The following is a 17,775-nucleotide window of genomic DNA, read 5'->3' on the forward strand; positions in this document are numbered from 1 at the left end:
TTGTGTAATGAATTGCGTTTGATTAGGAAGCTTAAGATAAAGGAACCCTGAGGAGGTATTGATAATAATATGATAGAATTCACCCTGCTGTTTGAGAGTGAGAGGCTAAAATCAGATGTATCAATATTAAAGGGAATTACAGAAGCATGAGAGAGGAGCTGGCCAAAGATTAATGGAAGAGGACACTAGCAGGGATAGCAGTAGAACAGCAGTGGCTGGAGTTTCTGGGAGCAATTCAGAAGTTGCAGGATAGATCTATCCTCAAGAGTAGGATTCTAACTGGAGGGTGAGGCAAATGTGGCTGATAAGGAAATTAAAGACAGCACAAAAGTAAGAGAGGGGCCATATAATACAGCAAAAATAGTGAGCAGCTAAAGGATTGGGAAGTTGTTAAATCAGCCAGATGGAATGGTGGAGTAGGCTCGAGGGGCCAAATGGCCTAAATCTGCTTATGTGTCTTTTGGTTATATCATGAAACAAAGCGTCTAAAGAAGTTAGAAGAAACAAGTGTATCATCTGCTCTCATATTTCAGACAATACCCACATTGAACCCAGCACAAGGAAAGGTGAGTGAGAATACAAACTAACTTGTACTTCCTGTCAGATAAATATAAAACAATGGGCGACATCAGAAAATTACTGCATAACCAAGTGTGGAGCTTTTGCTCATAAATGTCGAACATGAAAGTGAAATCTTCCCTCAATTCCAAGACTGAGAAACTCTAATGAATATTTCAGTCCCCATCAAGATCACAACAAATCAAGTCAATGAGAATACTGTTACACACAGACACTGCACGGTACTCACCAAGTGTTGTTCTGATTTGATAACACTGGTAACACGACTCAGAGTCAGTGGTGATGAAGACAGAGCTGCATTATCAATAGTCAGCTGGAATGAACTCTAAAAAGAAAAAGTGGAAATAAAATTACTCAATATCAGTTCCCCAAAGTGCAAACTAAAATGGACAGAAAAGTCAAACTGCAAACTCCAACACAGTAGCATACTTGATAACATAAAGAGTACAAATAAAAGACAATGCATGCTGTGAGTAATTTAAAAATTGTACGCAAAAAGTTTAATATGCAACATATACACTCAGTGGCCAGTTTATGTACACCTGCTCATTAATGCAAATATCTAATCAGCCAATCATGTGTCAGCAACTCAATGTATAAAAGCATGCAGACATGGTCAAGAGGTTCAGTTGTTGTTCAGACCAACTATCAGAATGGGGAAGAAATTTGATCCAAGCGACTTTGACCATGAAATGATTGTTGGTGTCAGGCAGGGTGATTTGAGTGTCTCAGAAATTGCTGATCTCCTAGGGTTTCATGCATAACTGTCACAACTGTCTCTAGCGTTTACAGAGAATGGTATGAAAAACAAAAAAAAATCCAGTGAGTGGCAGTCCTGTCGGCAAAAGCACTTTAGCGAGCGGGATCAGAGGAGAATGGCCAGACTGGTTCAAGCTGACAGGAAGGCGGCAGTAACTGAAATAACCACACAACAGTTGTGTACAGAAGAGCATCGCTGAACACACGTGTCAAACCTTGACGTGGATGGGCTACAGCAGAAGACCATGAGTGCGGCCACTTTATTAAGTACAGGAGGTACAACTTTCTGTGGGAGCACAGTTGAGAGTGTCCTGTCTGGCTGCATCATTGTATAATGCAGAAGCTGCAAGACCCTACAGAAGATGGTAAAAACTGCCAAGAGGAGCACCGGCGTCTTCCTCCCCTCTATTTGTGACATTTACCAGCAGCGTCGTAGAGGAAGGACCTGAAGCATTGTTGAGGATTCCTACCATCCATCCACAATCTCTTTGACCCACTACCGTCAGGAAAGCAGTTCGGGAGCCTCATGACTAGGACTGCCAGACTGGGTAACAGCTTCTTCCCCCAGGCTGTGAGACTAATGAATACCCCACCACCACCAAGGTCTCATCGCTAGGATAGCAAGCTGTTTACTGTACTGTTTACTAATGCTGCGTAATGAGGAGGAGAAGATGGCAGCGCATGCGGCCTCTCCGGTGAATGATATCTGTAATCTGTCATGTAGGGTACCGTGCACAATTCTGATTTGATGGAGACAGATGTGAGAGTACGGAGGAATATATGGAGAAACTTCTGAAATGCCCGCTTTGCTGCCGCTGCTACCGAGTGGTAACCGGAATCTCCGGAGCAGAAGGCCCCGAATCCTCGGCTTTGCTTGTTTCAGCGGCCAGAGCGAGGTCGATGGTGCTCGGGAGGCTGTATCAGAGGGGCTGGTTGGAGGCTCGAAGTTTTCGGATGGACGGACTCAGTGTCGGCTGCTTCCAAGACATCAGCAAGATGACGGTGCCTGGAGGTTTATGGCAGTGAGTTTCTCCCTTTTGCCGCCTGCTATTGGGGACTCGGGAGTCTATCGACTCGGGGACTTTGAGACTTTTTTTTTTACCGTGCCCATGGTTTGTTCTTCATCAAATTATGGTATTGCTTTGCACTGCTGTAACTATATGTTATAATCATGTGGTTCTGTCAGTGTTAAGTCTTTGGTTTGTCCTGTTTTTCCGTGATATCACTCTGGAGAAACATTGTATCATTTCTAAATGACAATAAAAGAGGACTGAGTGTTCTCATAATCTAATCTAATGAGTACTACATGCACTTTGAATTATATTTTATTAGCTTATTTATGGTGATATTTTGTTTTTGGTGCTGCATGTAATATATGTTCTGTGGGTGCAGCATGTCCCAGAGGAATGTTGTTTCTCCACAGTCAGATGACAATAAACTTGAACCTTTGTGCTTTCGAGGCAACACATGGCTGAATCTTTAAGTAAAGACTGTTCTCAAATCAATTTGTCTGGTACTTTGAGATATCACATTGAAACGACTAGATCGCTTTTTCATTGTAACTTGTAAATACTGATGCACTTCAGGAAATATCTGCACCAACCTCCACCAGAGTCCATTCCTACTCAAAAGGTATGCCATTTTGCAGAGTGTGCTTCAGTGTACAAGAAAAGAAATATGATGTTATGATGACAAAGACGTACAATATTTTATCTATTTACACTGTGGCCATTTTCTTAGGTACCTCTTGTACTTAATAAAGTGGCTACTGAGTATGTTTATGATCCTCTGCTGCTACATCTCATCCACTTCAATGTTCAATGTGTTGCACGTTTAGAGACACTCTTCTGCACACCACTGTTGTAATGCATGGTCATTTGAGTTACTGTCACCTTGAACCAGTCTGGCATTCTCCTCTAACCTCTTCCATTAACAAGCAACACACATCAAAGTTGCTGGTGAACGCAGCAGGCTAGGCAGCATCTCTAGGAAGAGGTACAGTCGACGTTTCGGGCCTAAACCATCAGGACTAACTGAAAGAAGAGCTCGTAAGAGATTTGAAAGTGGGAGGGGGAGGGGGAGATCCGAAATGATAGGAGAACACAGGAGGGGGAGGGATGGAGCCAAGAGCTGGACAGGTGATTGGCAAAAGGGATATGAGAGGATCATGGGACAGGAGACCCAGGGAGAAGGAAAAGAGGGAGGGAGGGAAAACCCAGAGGATGGGCAAGGGGTATAGTCAGAGGGACAGAGGGAGAAAAAGGAGAGCAAGAGAAAGAATGTGTGTATATAAATAAATAACAGATGGGGTACGAGGGGGAGGTGGGGCATTAGCAGAAGTTTGATAAGTCAATGTTCGTGCCATCAGGTTGGAGGCTACCCAGACAGAATATAAGGTGTTGTTTCTCCAACCTGAGTGTGGCTTCATCTTTATATAGAGGAGGCCGTCGATAGACATATTAGAATGGGAATGGGACGTGGAATTAAAATGTGTGGCCACTGGGAGATCCTGCTTTCTCTGGCGGACAGAGCGTAGATGTTCAGCAAAACGATCTCCCAGTCTGTGTCGGGTCTCGCCAATATATAAAAGGCCACATCGGGAGCACCGGATGCAGTATATCACCCCAGCCGACTCACTGGTGAAGTGTCACCTCACCTGGAAGGACTGTCTGGGGCCCTGAATGGTAGTGAGGGAGAAAATGTAAGGGGACATGTAGCACTTGTTCCGCTTACACGGATAAGTACCAGGAGGGAGATCAGTGGGGAGGGATGGGGGGAACGAATGAACAAGGGAGTCGCATAGGGAGTGATCCCTGTGGAAAGCAGAGAGGGGGGGAGAGGGAAAGATGTGCATGGTGGTGGGATCCTGTTGGAGGTGGCGGAAGTTACGGAGTCCCACTTCCTCCAAACTAAAAGTGTAGCCATGGGCACCCGTATGGGTCCCAGCTATACCTGCTTTTTTGTTGGCTTTGTGGAACAATCTATGTTCCAAACCTATTCTGGTATCTGTCCCCCACTTTTCCTTCACTACATTAACAACTGCATTGGCGCTGCTTCCTGCACGCATGCTGAGCTCGTTGACTTCATTAACTTTGCCTCCAACTTTTACCCTGTCCTCAAGTTTACCTGGTCCATTTCCAACACCTCCCTCCCCTTTCTAGATCTTTCTGTCTCTGTCTCTGGAGACAGCTTATCTACTGATGTCTACTATAAGCCGACTGACTCTCACAGCTATCTGGACTATTCCTCTTCTCACCCTGTCTCTTGCAAAAATGCCATCCCCTTCTCGCAATTCCTCCATCTCTGCCACATCTGCTCTCAGGATGAGGCATTTCATTCCAGGACGAAGGAGATGTCCTCCTTTTTTAAAGAAAGGGGCTTCCCTTCCTCCACCATCAACTCTGCTCTCAAACGCATCTCTCCCATTTCACGCACATCTGCTCTCACTCCATCCTCCCACCACCCCACTAGGAATAGGGTTCCCCGGTCCTCACCTACCACCCCACCAGCCTCCTTGTCCAACATATTATTCTCCGTAACTTCCGCCACCTCCAATGGAATCCCACCACTAAGCACATCCTTCCCTCCCCTCCACTCTGCTTTCTGCAGAAACCGCTCCCTACGCACTCCCTTGTCCATTCGTCCCCCCCATCCCTCCCCATCGATCTCCCTCCTGGCACTTATCCTTGTAAGCGGAACAAGTGCTACACATGCCCTTACACTTCCTCCCTTACCACCATTCAGGGCCCCAGACAGTCCTTCCAGGTGAGGCGACACTTCACCTGAGTCGGCTGGGGTGATATACCGCGTCCGGTGCTCCCGATGTGGCCTTCTATATATTGGCGAGACCCGACGCAGACTGGGAGATCGTTTCGCTGAACACCTACGCTCTGTCCGCCAGAGAAAGCAGGATCTCCCAGTGGCCACACATTTTAATTCCACATCCCATTCCCATTCTGACATGTCTATCCACGGCCTCCTCTACTGTAAAGATGAAGCCACACTCAGGTTGGAGGAACAACACCTTATATTCCGTCTGGGTAGCCTCCAACCTGATGGCATGAACACTGACTTCTCAAACTTCCACTAATGCCCCACCTCCTCCTCGTACCCTATCCATTATTTATTTATTTATATACACACACATTCTCTTTCTTTATTTCTCTCTCCTTTTTCTCCCTCTGTCCCTCTGACTATACCCCTTGCCCATCCTCTGGGTTTTTCCCCCCCTCCCCCTTTTCCTTCTCCCTGGGCCTCCTGCCCATGATCCTCTCATATCCCTTTTGCCAATCAACTGTCCAGCTCTTGGCTCCATCCCTCCGCCTCTCACTTTCAAATCTCTTACTAGCTCTTCTTTCAGTTAGTCCTGACGAAGGGTCTCGGTTCGAAACATCGACTGTACCTCTTCCCAGAGATGCTGCCTGTCCTGCTGCATTCATCAGCAACTTTTATGTGTGTTGCTTGAAATTCCAGCATCTGCAGATTTCCTCGTGTTTGTATCTTCCATTAACAAGGCGTTTTTGCCCATAGAACTGCTGGCCTCTGGATTTTTTTTGCACCATTCTCTGTAAACTCTAGAGACTGTTGTGTGTGAAAACCCCAGGAGATCAGCTGCAGGAGATCAGCTGTTTCTGAGATACTCAAACCACCCTGTCTGGCACCAACAATCATTCCACAGTCAAAGTCACTTAGATCACATTCCTTCCCCATTCTGATGTTTGGCCTGAACAATAATTGAACCTCTTGACCATATGTGTATCATTTAATGCAACGCCTTACAGACAACGGCAGAAATTGAAACAGGGTTGCTGGCATTATAAACAAGAGAAAATCTGCAGATGCCAAAAATCCAAATAACACACACAAAATGCTGGAGGAGTTCAGGCAGTATCTATGGAAAGGAGTACAGTCAACATTTCGGGCCGAGATCCTTCAGGAGTCCTAGCTGCTGAGTTCCTTCAGCATTTTGTGTTGTTGCTGGCACTATAATAGTGCTTCACTAACTGCTATGCTACAGTGCTTGCCCCAGCAGCATCTTCAACAGCATTTCCCAAATTTGATGCAATCTCTACCACGATGGAAGATGAAGACAGCAACCTCACAGGAATAAGAGTACTTGCAGGTTCCCCTTCAAATCACATATTATCCTTGGAATTAGAATCAGGTTTATATCACTGACTTGTATGACATGAAGTATGTTGTTTTGTGATAGCAGTACAAACCTAAATAAATCATGCAAAAAAAAAGTAGTGTTCATAGACAGTTCTGATTGGGGGGGGGGGAGAAGAAGCAGTTCCCGTCAATAGGCTTCCACTAACCGATGGTAGGAATTAGAAGACGGCATGGGCCAGATGGTGAGAGTCCTCAGTGATGGATGCTGCCTTCCTGATGGTGAAGTGGGTTGTACATGTGATGGAGCTGGCTGCAGCCTCTTGCAGTTTTGTGCATTGGAGCTTCTGTATCAGGCAGTGATGGAATTAGTCCTAGTCATACTTTATTGATCCCAGGGGAAATTGGTTTTCATTACAGTTGCACCAGAATAATAAATAGTAATAAAACCATAAATAGTTAAACAGTAATATGTAAATTATGCCAGGAAATAAGTCCAGGACCAGCCTATTGGCTCTGGGTGTCTGACCCTCCAAGGGAGGAGTTTTAAAGTCTGATGGCCACAGGCAGGAATGACTTCCTATGACGCTCTGTGTTGCATCTCGGTGGAATGAGTCTCTGGCTGAATGTACTCCTGTGCCCACCCAGTACATTATGTAGTGGATGGGAGACATTGACCAAGATGGTATGCAACTTAGACAGCATCCTCTTTTCAGACACCACCGTCAGAGAGTCCAGTTCCATCCCCACAACATCACTGGCCTTACGGATGAGTTTGTTGATTCTGTTGGTGTCTGCTACCCTCAGCCTGCTGCCCCAGCACACAACAGCAAACATGATAGCACTGGCCACCACAGACTCGTAGAACATCCTCAGCATCGTCCGGCAGATGTTAAAGGACCTCAGTCTCCTCAGGAAATAGAGATGGCTCTGATCCTTCTTGTAGACAGCCTCAGTGTTCTTTGACCCGTCCAGTTTATTGTCAATTCGTATCCCCAGGTATTTGTAATCCTCCACCATGTCCACACTGACCCCCTGGATGGAAACAGGGGTCACTGGTACCTTAGCTCTCCTCAGGTCTACCACCAGCTCCTTAGTCTTTTTCACATTAAGCTGCAGATAATTCTGCTCACACCATGTGATAAAGTTTCCTACCGTAACCCTGTACTCAGTCTCATCTCCCTTGCTGATGCATCCAACTATGGCAGAGTCATCAGAAAACTTCTGAAGATGACAAGACTCTGTGCAGTAGTTGAAGTCCGAGATGTAAATGGTGAAGAGAAAGGGAGACAAGACAGTCCCCTGTGGAGCCCCAGTGCTGCTGATCACTCTGTCGGACACACAGTTGCAAGCACACGTACTGTGGTCTGCCAGTCAGGTAATCAAGAATCCATGACACCAGGAAAGCATCCACCTGCATCGCTGTCAGCTTCTCCCCCAGCAGAGCAGGGCGGATGGTGTTGAACGCACTGGAGAAGTCAAAAAACATGACCCTCACAGTGCTCGCTGGCTTGTCCAGGTGGGCGTAGACACGGTTCAGCAGGTAGACGATGGCATCCTCAACTCCTAGTTGGGGCTGCTAGGCGAACTGGAGGGGATGAAACTAGTTAGAATGTTCTTCACCATACATCTACAGAATTTTGTAAGAGTCTTTAGTGACATACCAAATCTCCACAAAGTAGAGCCACTGGTGAGCCTTCTGTATGAATGCAATGTGTTGGGCCCAGGACATATCCTCCGAGATGCTGACACCCAAGAACTTGAAACTGCTCATCCCTTCCACTACTGACCCCTCGGTGAAGATTGGCAAGTGTTCACCCAACTTCCCCTTCCTGAATTTCACAGTCACTTCCTTGGTCCTGCTGACATAGAATGTGAGGTAACACTCACAACAGGCTAGAGGAACTCAGCAGGTGGGGCAGCATCAGTGGAAAAGATCGGTCGACGTTTTGGGCCGGAACCCTTCGTTGGCCCTGACGAAGGATTGCGGCCCGAAACGTCGACCGATCGTTTCCATGGATGCTGCCCAACCTGCTGAGTTCCTCCAGCGTGTTGTGAGTATTGCTTTGACCCCACCATCTGCAGATTATTTTGTGTATAGAATGTGAGGTTATTGTTGCAAAAGCAGTTGGCCGATCTCTCTCTTGCTCTGACTCATATAGATCTCTTTGTCACCATCTGAGATGCTGCCAACAACAGTCCTGCGATCAGTGAATTTATAGATGGAGTCTGAGCTGTGCTTAGCCACGCAGTCATGAGTGTAGAGTGAGTAGAACAGTGGGCTGAGCACATAAACGAGGTGCGCCTGTGATGATTGTCACCGAGGAGATGTTATTTCTAATCTTCATTGACTAGTCTCCCAATAAGGAAGTCAAGAATCCAGTTGCTGAGGGACACACAGAGGTCCAGCTTTTGAAACTTAGTAATTAATAGTGATGGTGTTGAACACTGAGCTGTGATTGATAAGCAGCAACCCAACTCTGCAGATGTCTAGGTGCCCCGAAGCAGACCCGAATGCTCGTGGGATTGTGTCCTGCTGCTAGATTGGTCAGTGACTTGCAACTGGTTCGGGTCCTTTCTCAGGCAGGAGTTAATCCTAGCCATAACCAGTCTCTTGCAGAACTTCATCACAGTAGATGTGAACACTACCAGGTGGCAGTAGTTGAGGCAGCTCATCCTGCTCTTCCTGGACACTGGTATGATTGCTACCCTTCGCCTTCTTAAATGACCCTTAAGGACTAGTTTCTACTCTAATTCTGAGGTGGGAAAGCCTGTGAATGAATCCTTGTACCGCATACAAGGTATTTCATCTTCTGATCCAGTCGCTCTGGTGGGAGCACTATCACCACACAGACTGCAGTCTGGTTTGCCCCCACTTTCTCACAAGAACTAGGAATTCGGCAATGAATGCCAGCCCTGCCAGAGATGCTCACGGGTCTTAAGTGAACTAAAGGTACAGGCCATTGCTCCGGGCATTTCGCCTGGGGACCTCAAAGATAAGCTGGTCTTTTGTCAACCAACAGGCTGTTCAGGATTACATCAGTGTGCAATCTATAAACTTTCAGAAAAAATCATGGAAATAAATAACTTTAATTGCATCTCAAAAATTCGATACATTAACAATTCAAAAGAATAGTTAATGTATCTGATGTTCTCTTTTAGAGTCCTGTTGAGAGCCAGAAGTTTTATTAGCTCAGTCAATAAAGAGTAATTTCCAACCCAACCTATTACACAAACACATATTTCTGAATGGAAATATCCAGTCATATACACATACATAACGCATCCAAGTAAATCTGAGTGGAAATTACCTTCTCAAACAAGATATACCAAAGTAGTCTCTGTCTTGTCAAGGCTCATTTCATCACCCAAGTTGAACTTTTCAAAGTTTCCCAAACCCAAAATAAACAAAACACTGCATACTCCAAGCCAGCAAAACTCAAATTTTGGCACGGACATTTCCTGTACATGACATGCAAAGTCATAATGGAATTAAGAGCCAAATGAAAGATTAATAGATATTAATTTATTCTTGGGTTGAAAGATACTCTACAGCTATGCATTCCCTCCCCCCCCCACACATATTTTGTGTTCTAAATACAGTAAGGCACAATTCCACCAGCATTAATGACTATGTGGCATCTTGCCCAAGTGGCCAGACTTTCCACAGCCACTTTGGAAATCAATGCTGAGAAACTGTGTCATTTAATAAGTCTAGGATTTACTTAATGCTTCCCTCGGCCTCAGAATTGCCTCCCTACCACTGAGCACATCTACAAGGAGCACTATCACAGGCAAGTAGCATCCATCATTGAGGACCCCCACCATCCAGGCCACGCTCTCTTCGTGCCATTGCCATCAGGAAGAAGATACAGGAGCCTCCAGAAACACAGCACCAAGTTCAGGAATAGTTATTACCTCTCAATCATCAGGCTTTTGAATCAAAGGGGATAACTTCACTCACTGCAACACTAAACTTTTCCCACAACCTAAGGACTCTTCAACTTGATATTTATTGCTTATTTATTATTATTGTTTTGATTTTATTTATTTTTGGATTTGCACAGATTGTTGTCTTTTGCACATCAGTTGTTTCTTCGTCTTGTTGCGTGTGGTCTTTCATTGATTCTATGGTGTTTCTTTGTAACTGCTGTGAATGCCCACAAGAAAATTACTCTCACGATAGTATATGGTGGCATGTATGTACTTTGGCAATAAACTTACCTTGAACGTGGAAAACTTCTGAAAGCATTTATAGCTGGTGAAACACTTACTGGGAAGTAGTCACTGCTTAATACTAGAAAAGCGACAATGAGAGCTGATAAACAGCACATCCACAACAACCAAGTAACCTGATTTTTGGCTGAACAATAACCTTTGCACAGCATGCCACTCCTCAAATTAAATCTTCCAGGATCTCAAGTTGCCAAGTCAGTAGCATGCAAGTTCAAGCATGTGACAATAATAAATCAATGCCAACAGTATAATGGCATTGCGGCACCAAATAACCCGGGTTCAATTCCCGGCGCTGTCACTGAAGAGTTTGCACGTTCTCCCTGTGGCCGCGTGGTGTTCCAGTTTCCTACCGCAGTCCAAAAACGTACAGCTTAGTACATTAATCAGTCAGATGGGCGTAACTGGGCAGCGCAGGCTCATTGGGCTGGAAGGGCCTGTTATCATAAATAAATCCTCCTGCATGATTAACTTCACACACGTGCATGAAAGCAGATAAATGAAAATATGGCAATAAGTTTAGAATGTGGAGAACAGTGACAGGGAAACAAAGTTAATGAGTCAGGCGAATAAACAGTGATCAGTTCAGAGCAACACACACAGAACGCCGTTGGCTCTCAGCACGTCAGGCAGCATCTAAGGAAAAGAGTAACTAGTCAGCGTTTTGGGCTGAGACCCTTCATCACTAGTGAAGTTTAAGAGACTACTAGACAGGTATATGGAGGAATTTAAGGTGGGTGGGGTTATATGGGAGGCAGGCTTTGAGGGTCGGCACAACATTGTGGGCCGAGATGCCTGTAATGTGCTGTACTATTCTATGTTCTATGTTTTATTAGGACAGAAGTCAACCGTTGACTCATTTGCATAGCTGCTGCCCAACCTGCTGAGTTCCTCCAGCATTTTGTGTGTGTTGCTTTGGATTTCCTGCATCTGCAGACTTTATCGTGTTTGTGATCGGTTGTGGACAAAGTTCCAGATGGGAGTAACAACAGCAACGATAGCCAGCGATTAACCCACCATTAGGCATATCTTTGGACTGAGAGGGAAAACCAGAGCTCCTGAAGGAAACGCACACGGTCACAGCAAGGAATTACAGACTCCTGGCAGACAGCAGTGGGAAATGAACCCCAGTCGCCTGCACTATAAAGCGCACTGCTAACCACTTGTCTACCCTGCCCCCAAGTTCAGTGTTGCACGTGACAAATGAAAGAGCCATCTGGCTGCTCTGCTTTCACCAGACTTACTGCATGAGTTGACATTGCAGCCTTCAGCTCATGATGTTCCAAAGTACATTAGAACCAATTTAACCTTTTTTTGGAATATTGGAACAATAAACATAGGAAGACAAGCAGCCAGTCTGTATGCTGAAAATAAGTTCAAGACTGTTCTGGAGGGAAGGGGGGGGTTGTTACAGAAATAAATAAGCACAACAAGATTGATAGAAACCTTAGCAACACACACAAAATGCTGGAGGGACTCAGGTCAGGCAGCATCTATGGAAGTGAACAGAGGGGGGACGTTTTGGGCCGAGACTCCTCAAGACTTCAGGACGCAGAAACCTTGGTTCTGCTTCCACCCAAGTAACAGAGAGAAGCAAGTGGAGCTGCTGCTTGGGCTCAGTCCTCATCTCCGGAGCTGCCTGTGTGGACATTGCACATTTTCCCTGTGAACACATGGATTTCCCACGGGTATTCCAGCTTCCTCGCACATCCCGAGTCAGGGTGAAAGGTGAAATATTTAAGCGGAACTCCTTCATTCAGAGAGCCACGTGAACGTGGAATGCGCTGCCAGTAGGAGTGGTGGAGGCCGGTTTGATTTCAACATTTACGAGAAATTTGCCTGGGCACATGGGTGGCGGGAGTATGGTCCAGCAGCTGGTCCATGGGGCGAGGCAGAATTATAGCTTGCCATGGACGAGGTGGACTGAGGGGCTTGTTTCTGTGCTATCGTGCTCTGTGACTATGACATGCTGTTTGGCATGTTACTCGCTAGCTGTAAGTTGCGCCTAATGTACGAAATCTGGGATAAGTTGAGGAAAACATGGGGAGAATAAGTGGAAATGGGTGTCTGATGGATGGAGAAGACCCTGTGGTGGAAGTGTGCATCTCCGTTCTCTACATGTCTACAAGAACACTGAGAAAAAAAATGCAACATGCCAAGCAGAAGGCTGAGTTTTGACCATGCAGCCCTCACTCTGTACCTCACCGAAATACCAGCTTACAATCAGTCCCAATGAAGTGTCTTGGCCCGAAACGTTGACTGTTTATTCCTCTCCACTGATGCTGCTTGACTTGCTGAGTTCCTCCAGCAGTGTGTGTCGTTGTGTGTCTGGTGTCTGGGGGCGGAGGGTTCCCTCAAGATTTGTAGCATCTACAGAATCTTTGGTGTTTACGAGCCTGAAACGTGGACTGAATCCACATCTATTCCTAGTAATGCACTGAAATAGGCTGGTTTTACAGCTAATGGTCACTTATTCAGCAAATTAATACATATATTAGCTCCACTACAGTGCTTTCTTCTTATGGCATCTTGGCATTCTAGGAAGTCCTGTGCATACAGCTCTCTAGTTACTAAAACTCCTGTTGGCCATGGCCTTTTGTTTTCCGTCCTGAGCCAATTTTACATTCAGCCTGATTTTCACAAGAACACGAGAGAACAAGAGATGAATAGGCCACCCACACAAAACTTGTCTCTCCATTCAGCCCTGATCGCAACTCTTCTTGTGCTAGTTCTATACACACACACACACCCTTTCTCTACCTTAAATAACTGCCCACTTTTCTTGTAATTTATTAGTTTTGTAACTAATTGTATTGAGACTTCCATCAACTTTATAGAATTAAACATCTTGCTTAAATCAATATGCAATACTGATGCACCTCCTCCCTCCCCGTTCCCCTCGGGTCCACTCTCCTCTCCTATCAGATTTCTTCTTCTCTAGCCCTTTATCTTTCCCATCTAGCTAGCTTCACCTATCATCTTCTAGCTAGTCCTCCTCTCCACCCCCCCCGCACCCTATTATTCTGACATCCATTATCCAGTCCTGAAAAGGGGTCGTGGGAAGAAACATCTACTGTTTATTCGATTCCACAGATGCTGCCTGACCCGAGTTCCTCCAGCATTTTGTATGTGCTACTCTCCAGCATCTGCAGAATCTCTTATGTTTGCCATATCAAACGTACGGCCTTATAGTTGCATGAGCTTCCGCAGCAGACAAGCCCTGCTCCCTATTCTTGTATACCCTCACTCTCGCTAAACATTGACACTCTCTCCCAGAATTGTTTCCTATGATTTCACCCCCCCAAAAAAAAAGTTATTAAGCTGACAGGTACATAATTATCTATTCTTTTCTGCCTTTTAAAACATGGTACATTCCTAGTCTACCTGCTCTTCCTTGTTTTTGCACAAACATTTGCTAAATTTTCACTTTGAATCATACTATCCCTTCTATTTTCACTTTCGGGTTACTCCTGCCCTTACAAAGCTTTATTACCTTATAGCTTTCCTTGACCTTGCCTGTAATCATTTGTTCATGCCCTTTTGTTCATGCCCTTTTATTCCTGTCCTACCATCTTTTTCCAGCTCACTTTTTACTTTCCTTACTCCTCTTGGCCTGCTGCAGATTTCAGCTCGTGGCATCCGTCCAAAGTTTCCTGATTTTTTTCCTTTGTCCTACTGTGCCTCAGAAGGCCGCACATTCTGAATCTGATCTGAAGTTTCAATTCCTGCTCCTGAAACTATGTACTAAAAGCTAAGCTGGGACACCAGCAAGGAACTGTCGTCCAGCTGATAAAGTTAAACCTGACCCCTGTTTTCTGCCGTAGGGTGAATGTAAAGGAAACAGTGTCACTATTTAGTGATATCAGACCTTCATCCCTCTGCCAGCATCACAGAAATCAATACCTGGTAACTTGTAATGTTTTTAAAGAGCTAGATGTGTGCATATCAGTTGCTGAGTTCATAAAGTGTTTCAGTGACTGTACTAAAGTGATCTGGGACGACCTGTCACTAAGGTGCATTGGTCATGTGCATTTTTTTTAAATGAGCCAGTCATCCTAGTTAAACCACAAGGTATAGGAGCAGAGTTAGCCACTTGGCCCAGAGTTTGCTCCACTATTCCATCATGGCTGATTTATTATCCCTTTCAACACCATTCTCCTGCCTTCTCTCCATAACCTTTGATGTCCTTACTAATCAAGGCCCTGTTAAGCTTTGCTTAAATATCCCCAATGACCTGGCCTCCACAGCCATCTGAGGCAATGAATTCCGCAGATTCACCACCCTCTGGCTAAAGAAATCTCATCTCTGTTCTAAAGTTGCCTCTAACACAACAGAAACATCAATGGATAATCATTCTGTGTTTAAAAAAAAGTCATCATATATTCTGAACATGTCACTACTTTACAAACTTTGGGACTTAAGAAATATCCCCACATATTCTTCTATCAGCCGAGATCGCCCACCTAAGTAGCAAGTATTCAAGTGTAGATCACCCACCTAAGTATCTCCAACTCTCCTGCTAAAGGCAAGTTAAAAAAATATTGAGTTCAATCACTACATCAATCTAGAGCCAAGAAACTTGATTTTTGTACACATCAACACACACAGAATGCTGGAGAAACTCAGCAGGCCAGGCAGCATCTATGGAAAAGAGTACACAGTCTTTTTCCCATAGATGCTGCCTGACCAGCAGAGTTCCTTCAGCATTTTGTGTGTGTTGCTCAGATTTCCAACATGTGTAGATTTTCTCGTTTGTGGTTTTATACACATCAAGCTGCTTAGGACCCTGTAGCAAGTGAAGGTGATGTATGAATACTATTCAAGAGTATAAAAGAGTATACATTCTAGTATCAATTGTTTGGCGACAATAAAGTATAAAGTGTAAAACAAAAATCAGAGCAGACCCAGTCAACAGACTTACGTTAAAAAAAACAACCTTTCTCCATGGAGAAAGACCTACATATAAAAACTTTTCTCTACAGATCTGCTGACCCACTGAATATCTTCTGCATTTTCTGCTTTAAAAACAAACATCTTGTCAGACTGAATGCCTATGCCAGGGATCCGATGAAGGATCGTGGCCCAAAAGTTTGACCGTTTATTCCTTTCCATAGATGCTGCCTGACCTGCCGAGTTCCTCCAGCATTGAGTGAGTGAGTGTGTGTGTGTGTGTGTGTGACTGAGTGAGTGTGTGTGTGTGTGTGTGTGTGTGTGTGTGACTGAGTGTGTGTGTGTGTGTGTGTGTGTGTGTGTGTGTGTGACTGTGTGTGTGTGTGTGTGTGTGTGTGTGTGTGTGTGTGTGTGTGTGACTGAGTGAGTGTGTGTGTGTGTGTGTGTGTGTGTGACTGACTGACTCCCGCAACATAACTATACAGAAAAAAATTACTGGTAACTTTGAGGTGCTACCCCAAACTAAATCTTATAAGTGCACCTTAATTTACAACAGATCAATATTCCGCAAAATGTTACACTCCACTGTTTATGAGAAAGACAGAAATGTTGACATTTGAAACAGAAATCCTGTCTGGAAATAAATCACTAGAACATCAAAGGACAAGGTCAGTACTTCCAATCCCACATCCAAGCCCAAGAGATGCTAATTATGTACCGTCAATTCCGTTCACTGTTTTACACATCCTTAGTTTCATTCTATCTAAGACAAGGCTCAAACATACTTCAACCCAAATTCATTCACCCATTCTGCTCCTTTGCTTTCACAGTGTTATCTCTCGTATTCTCTGTTGAGTAAGCTTCAGCTAGAAATGAGAACTCACCGTGTTCTTCGTAGCTGTCTTGTTGAGTGCCCTGATCCAAGCTCTCTGCCACTGACAGTTCCAGCTATCCAAGGACAGCAGCCAGGAGAGGAGAGTGGCCGCCCCATCAGACGGGTCACTAGGAGGAGAATCTGCAGCCCCAAACCCAAACTTCGCTTTAATCCTCCCCCAAGGAACCCCTACGACACAATGAAGCCCATACAGTGCCAAGGTGAGGACTGAGGCCAGGAACAAGGAAACAAGCCCAAACCACCTCAACACATCCAGGAGACCAGACTCCATCCCAAAGTCCACATCAGACATGACTGAAGCTAAACCCTCCAGGCCAGTCCCAGAAAGGGGCAGGATATAGGAATTTAAAAAATATATATTCACAGCATATTTTAAAAATCCATTAATTGTAAATAGTTTCCTATATTATATTTCCTAACATATTTAAAATCAGAGCACATTTCCTAACTTATTACGATTAACAGGAAGCGTGGATAATGTTAATTCATTTAGAAATGTTGCTTATTTAAGCCTGTTCAATGCAGCGTCCTCAATCCCTCCATGGCCCTAGAGGTGAGCAGGGGCCTAAGCACGGCTCAGTCCCCGGCCTCAGCAGCGATCACAACCGCTTCCTACCCACATGCACTCTAACACCGCACAACATCCAGCCGGTCAGAAAGCCAAAAAAAAACACCACCACCACCGCCCTCTCGCCGCTCTCACTCAGGGCACTGACGGAACCGCAGCCTGCGGCTGGGAAACGGCTCCCATCCGCTCAACCCCGCCCCCAGGGCTTCTTAAAGCGGCAACGCTTTCACAGGAAGTGGGGCCCAACACATAGCTCCTATTACACTATTTCTGCCCGCCTTACAAGCCATCTATGTCCCAGAGCTTAGCAGTTTCATCTCTCAAGCATAAAAGCTGTGAGTTCTAATCGCGCACGAAAAATCTGGACCTGTTGAGTTCTACACTGATAGAGGTGGTAACTTCCGACCCAGTGTTAAACTGATCCCGGCATGTTAGAGATCCTGTTGCCCTATTTCATATTACAGCAGGGGACTATTCTGGCTTCAGCCAACTTCTCTAGAATAGATCTTTTGTTTCTGACCACGTCTATCTGCTTCTCTTTCCACACATGCTGCTGAATGTTCCCAGTACTATCATATGGTTGTTATGAGAACGTGCTGTACCCAGTTTTATTGCTGTTCCCTACACATCACCACAGTGACCTTACTTCAGCAAACAGAATGTAGAACACAGAACAATACAGCACAGCAAAATGGCCCTTCTGCCCACAATATGTGCCAAACTAATTAAATTAAATCAAATA

The 17,775-nt window shown here is 45.1% G+C and overlaps 1 protein-coding gene across 1 annotated transcript in view; it reads right to left on the reverse strand.

Moving 5' to 3' along the window:
* LOC134347877 (C2 domain-containing protein 2) overlaps positions 1–17,196 on the reverse strand; it is a 94,520-nt gene extending 77,324 nt beyond the window's left edge. The window contains exons 1-2 of the mRNA XM_063050437.1: positions 16,455–17,196; positions 809–904 (exon numbers count right to left, since the gene is read on the reverse strand). Coding sequence (XP_062906507.1) covers positions 809–904; positions 16,455–16,757 — 399 coding nt within the window. The 5' untranslated portion in view covers positions 16,758–17,196. The remainder of the gene's footprint in view (positions 1–808; positions 905–16,454) is intronic.
* Positions 17,197–17,775: the final 579 nt, after the last annotated feature.

The sequence above is a fragment of the Mobula hypostoma genome, chromosome 6 (assembly GCF_963921235.1).
Source record: "Mobula hypostoma chromosome 6, sMobHyp1.1, whole genome shotgun sequence".
NCBI lineage: Eukaryota > Metazoa > Chordata > Chondrichthyes > Myliobatiformes > Myliobatidae > Mobula > Mobula hypostoma.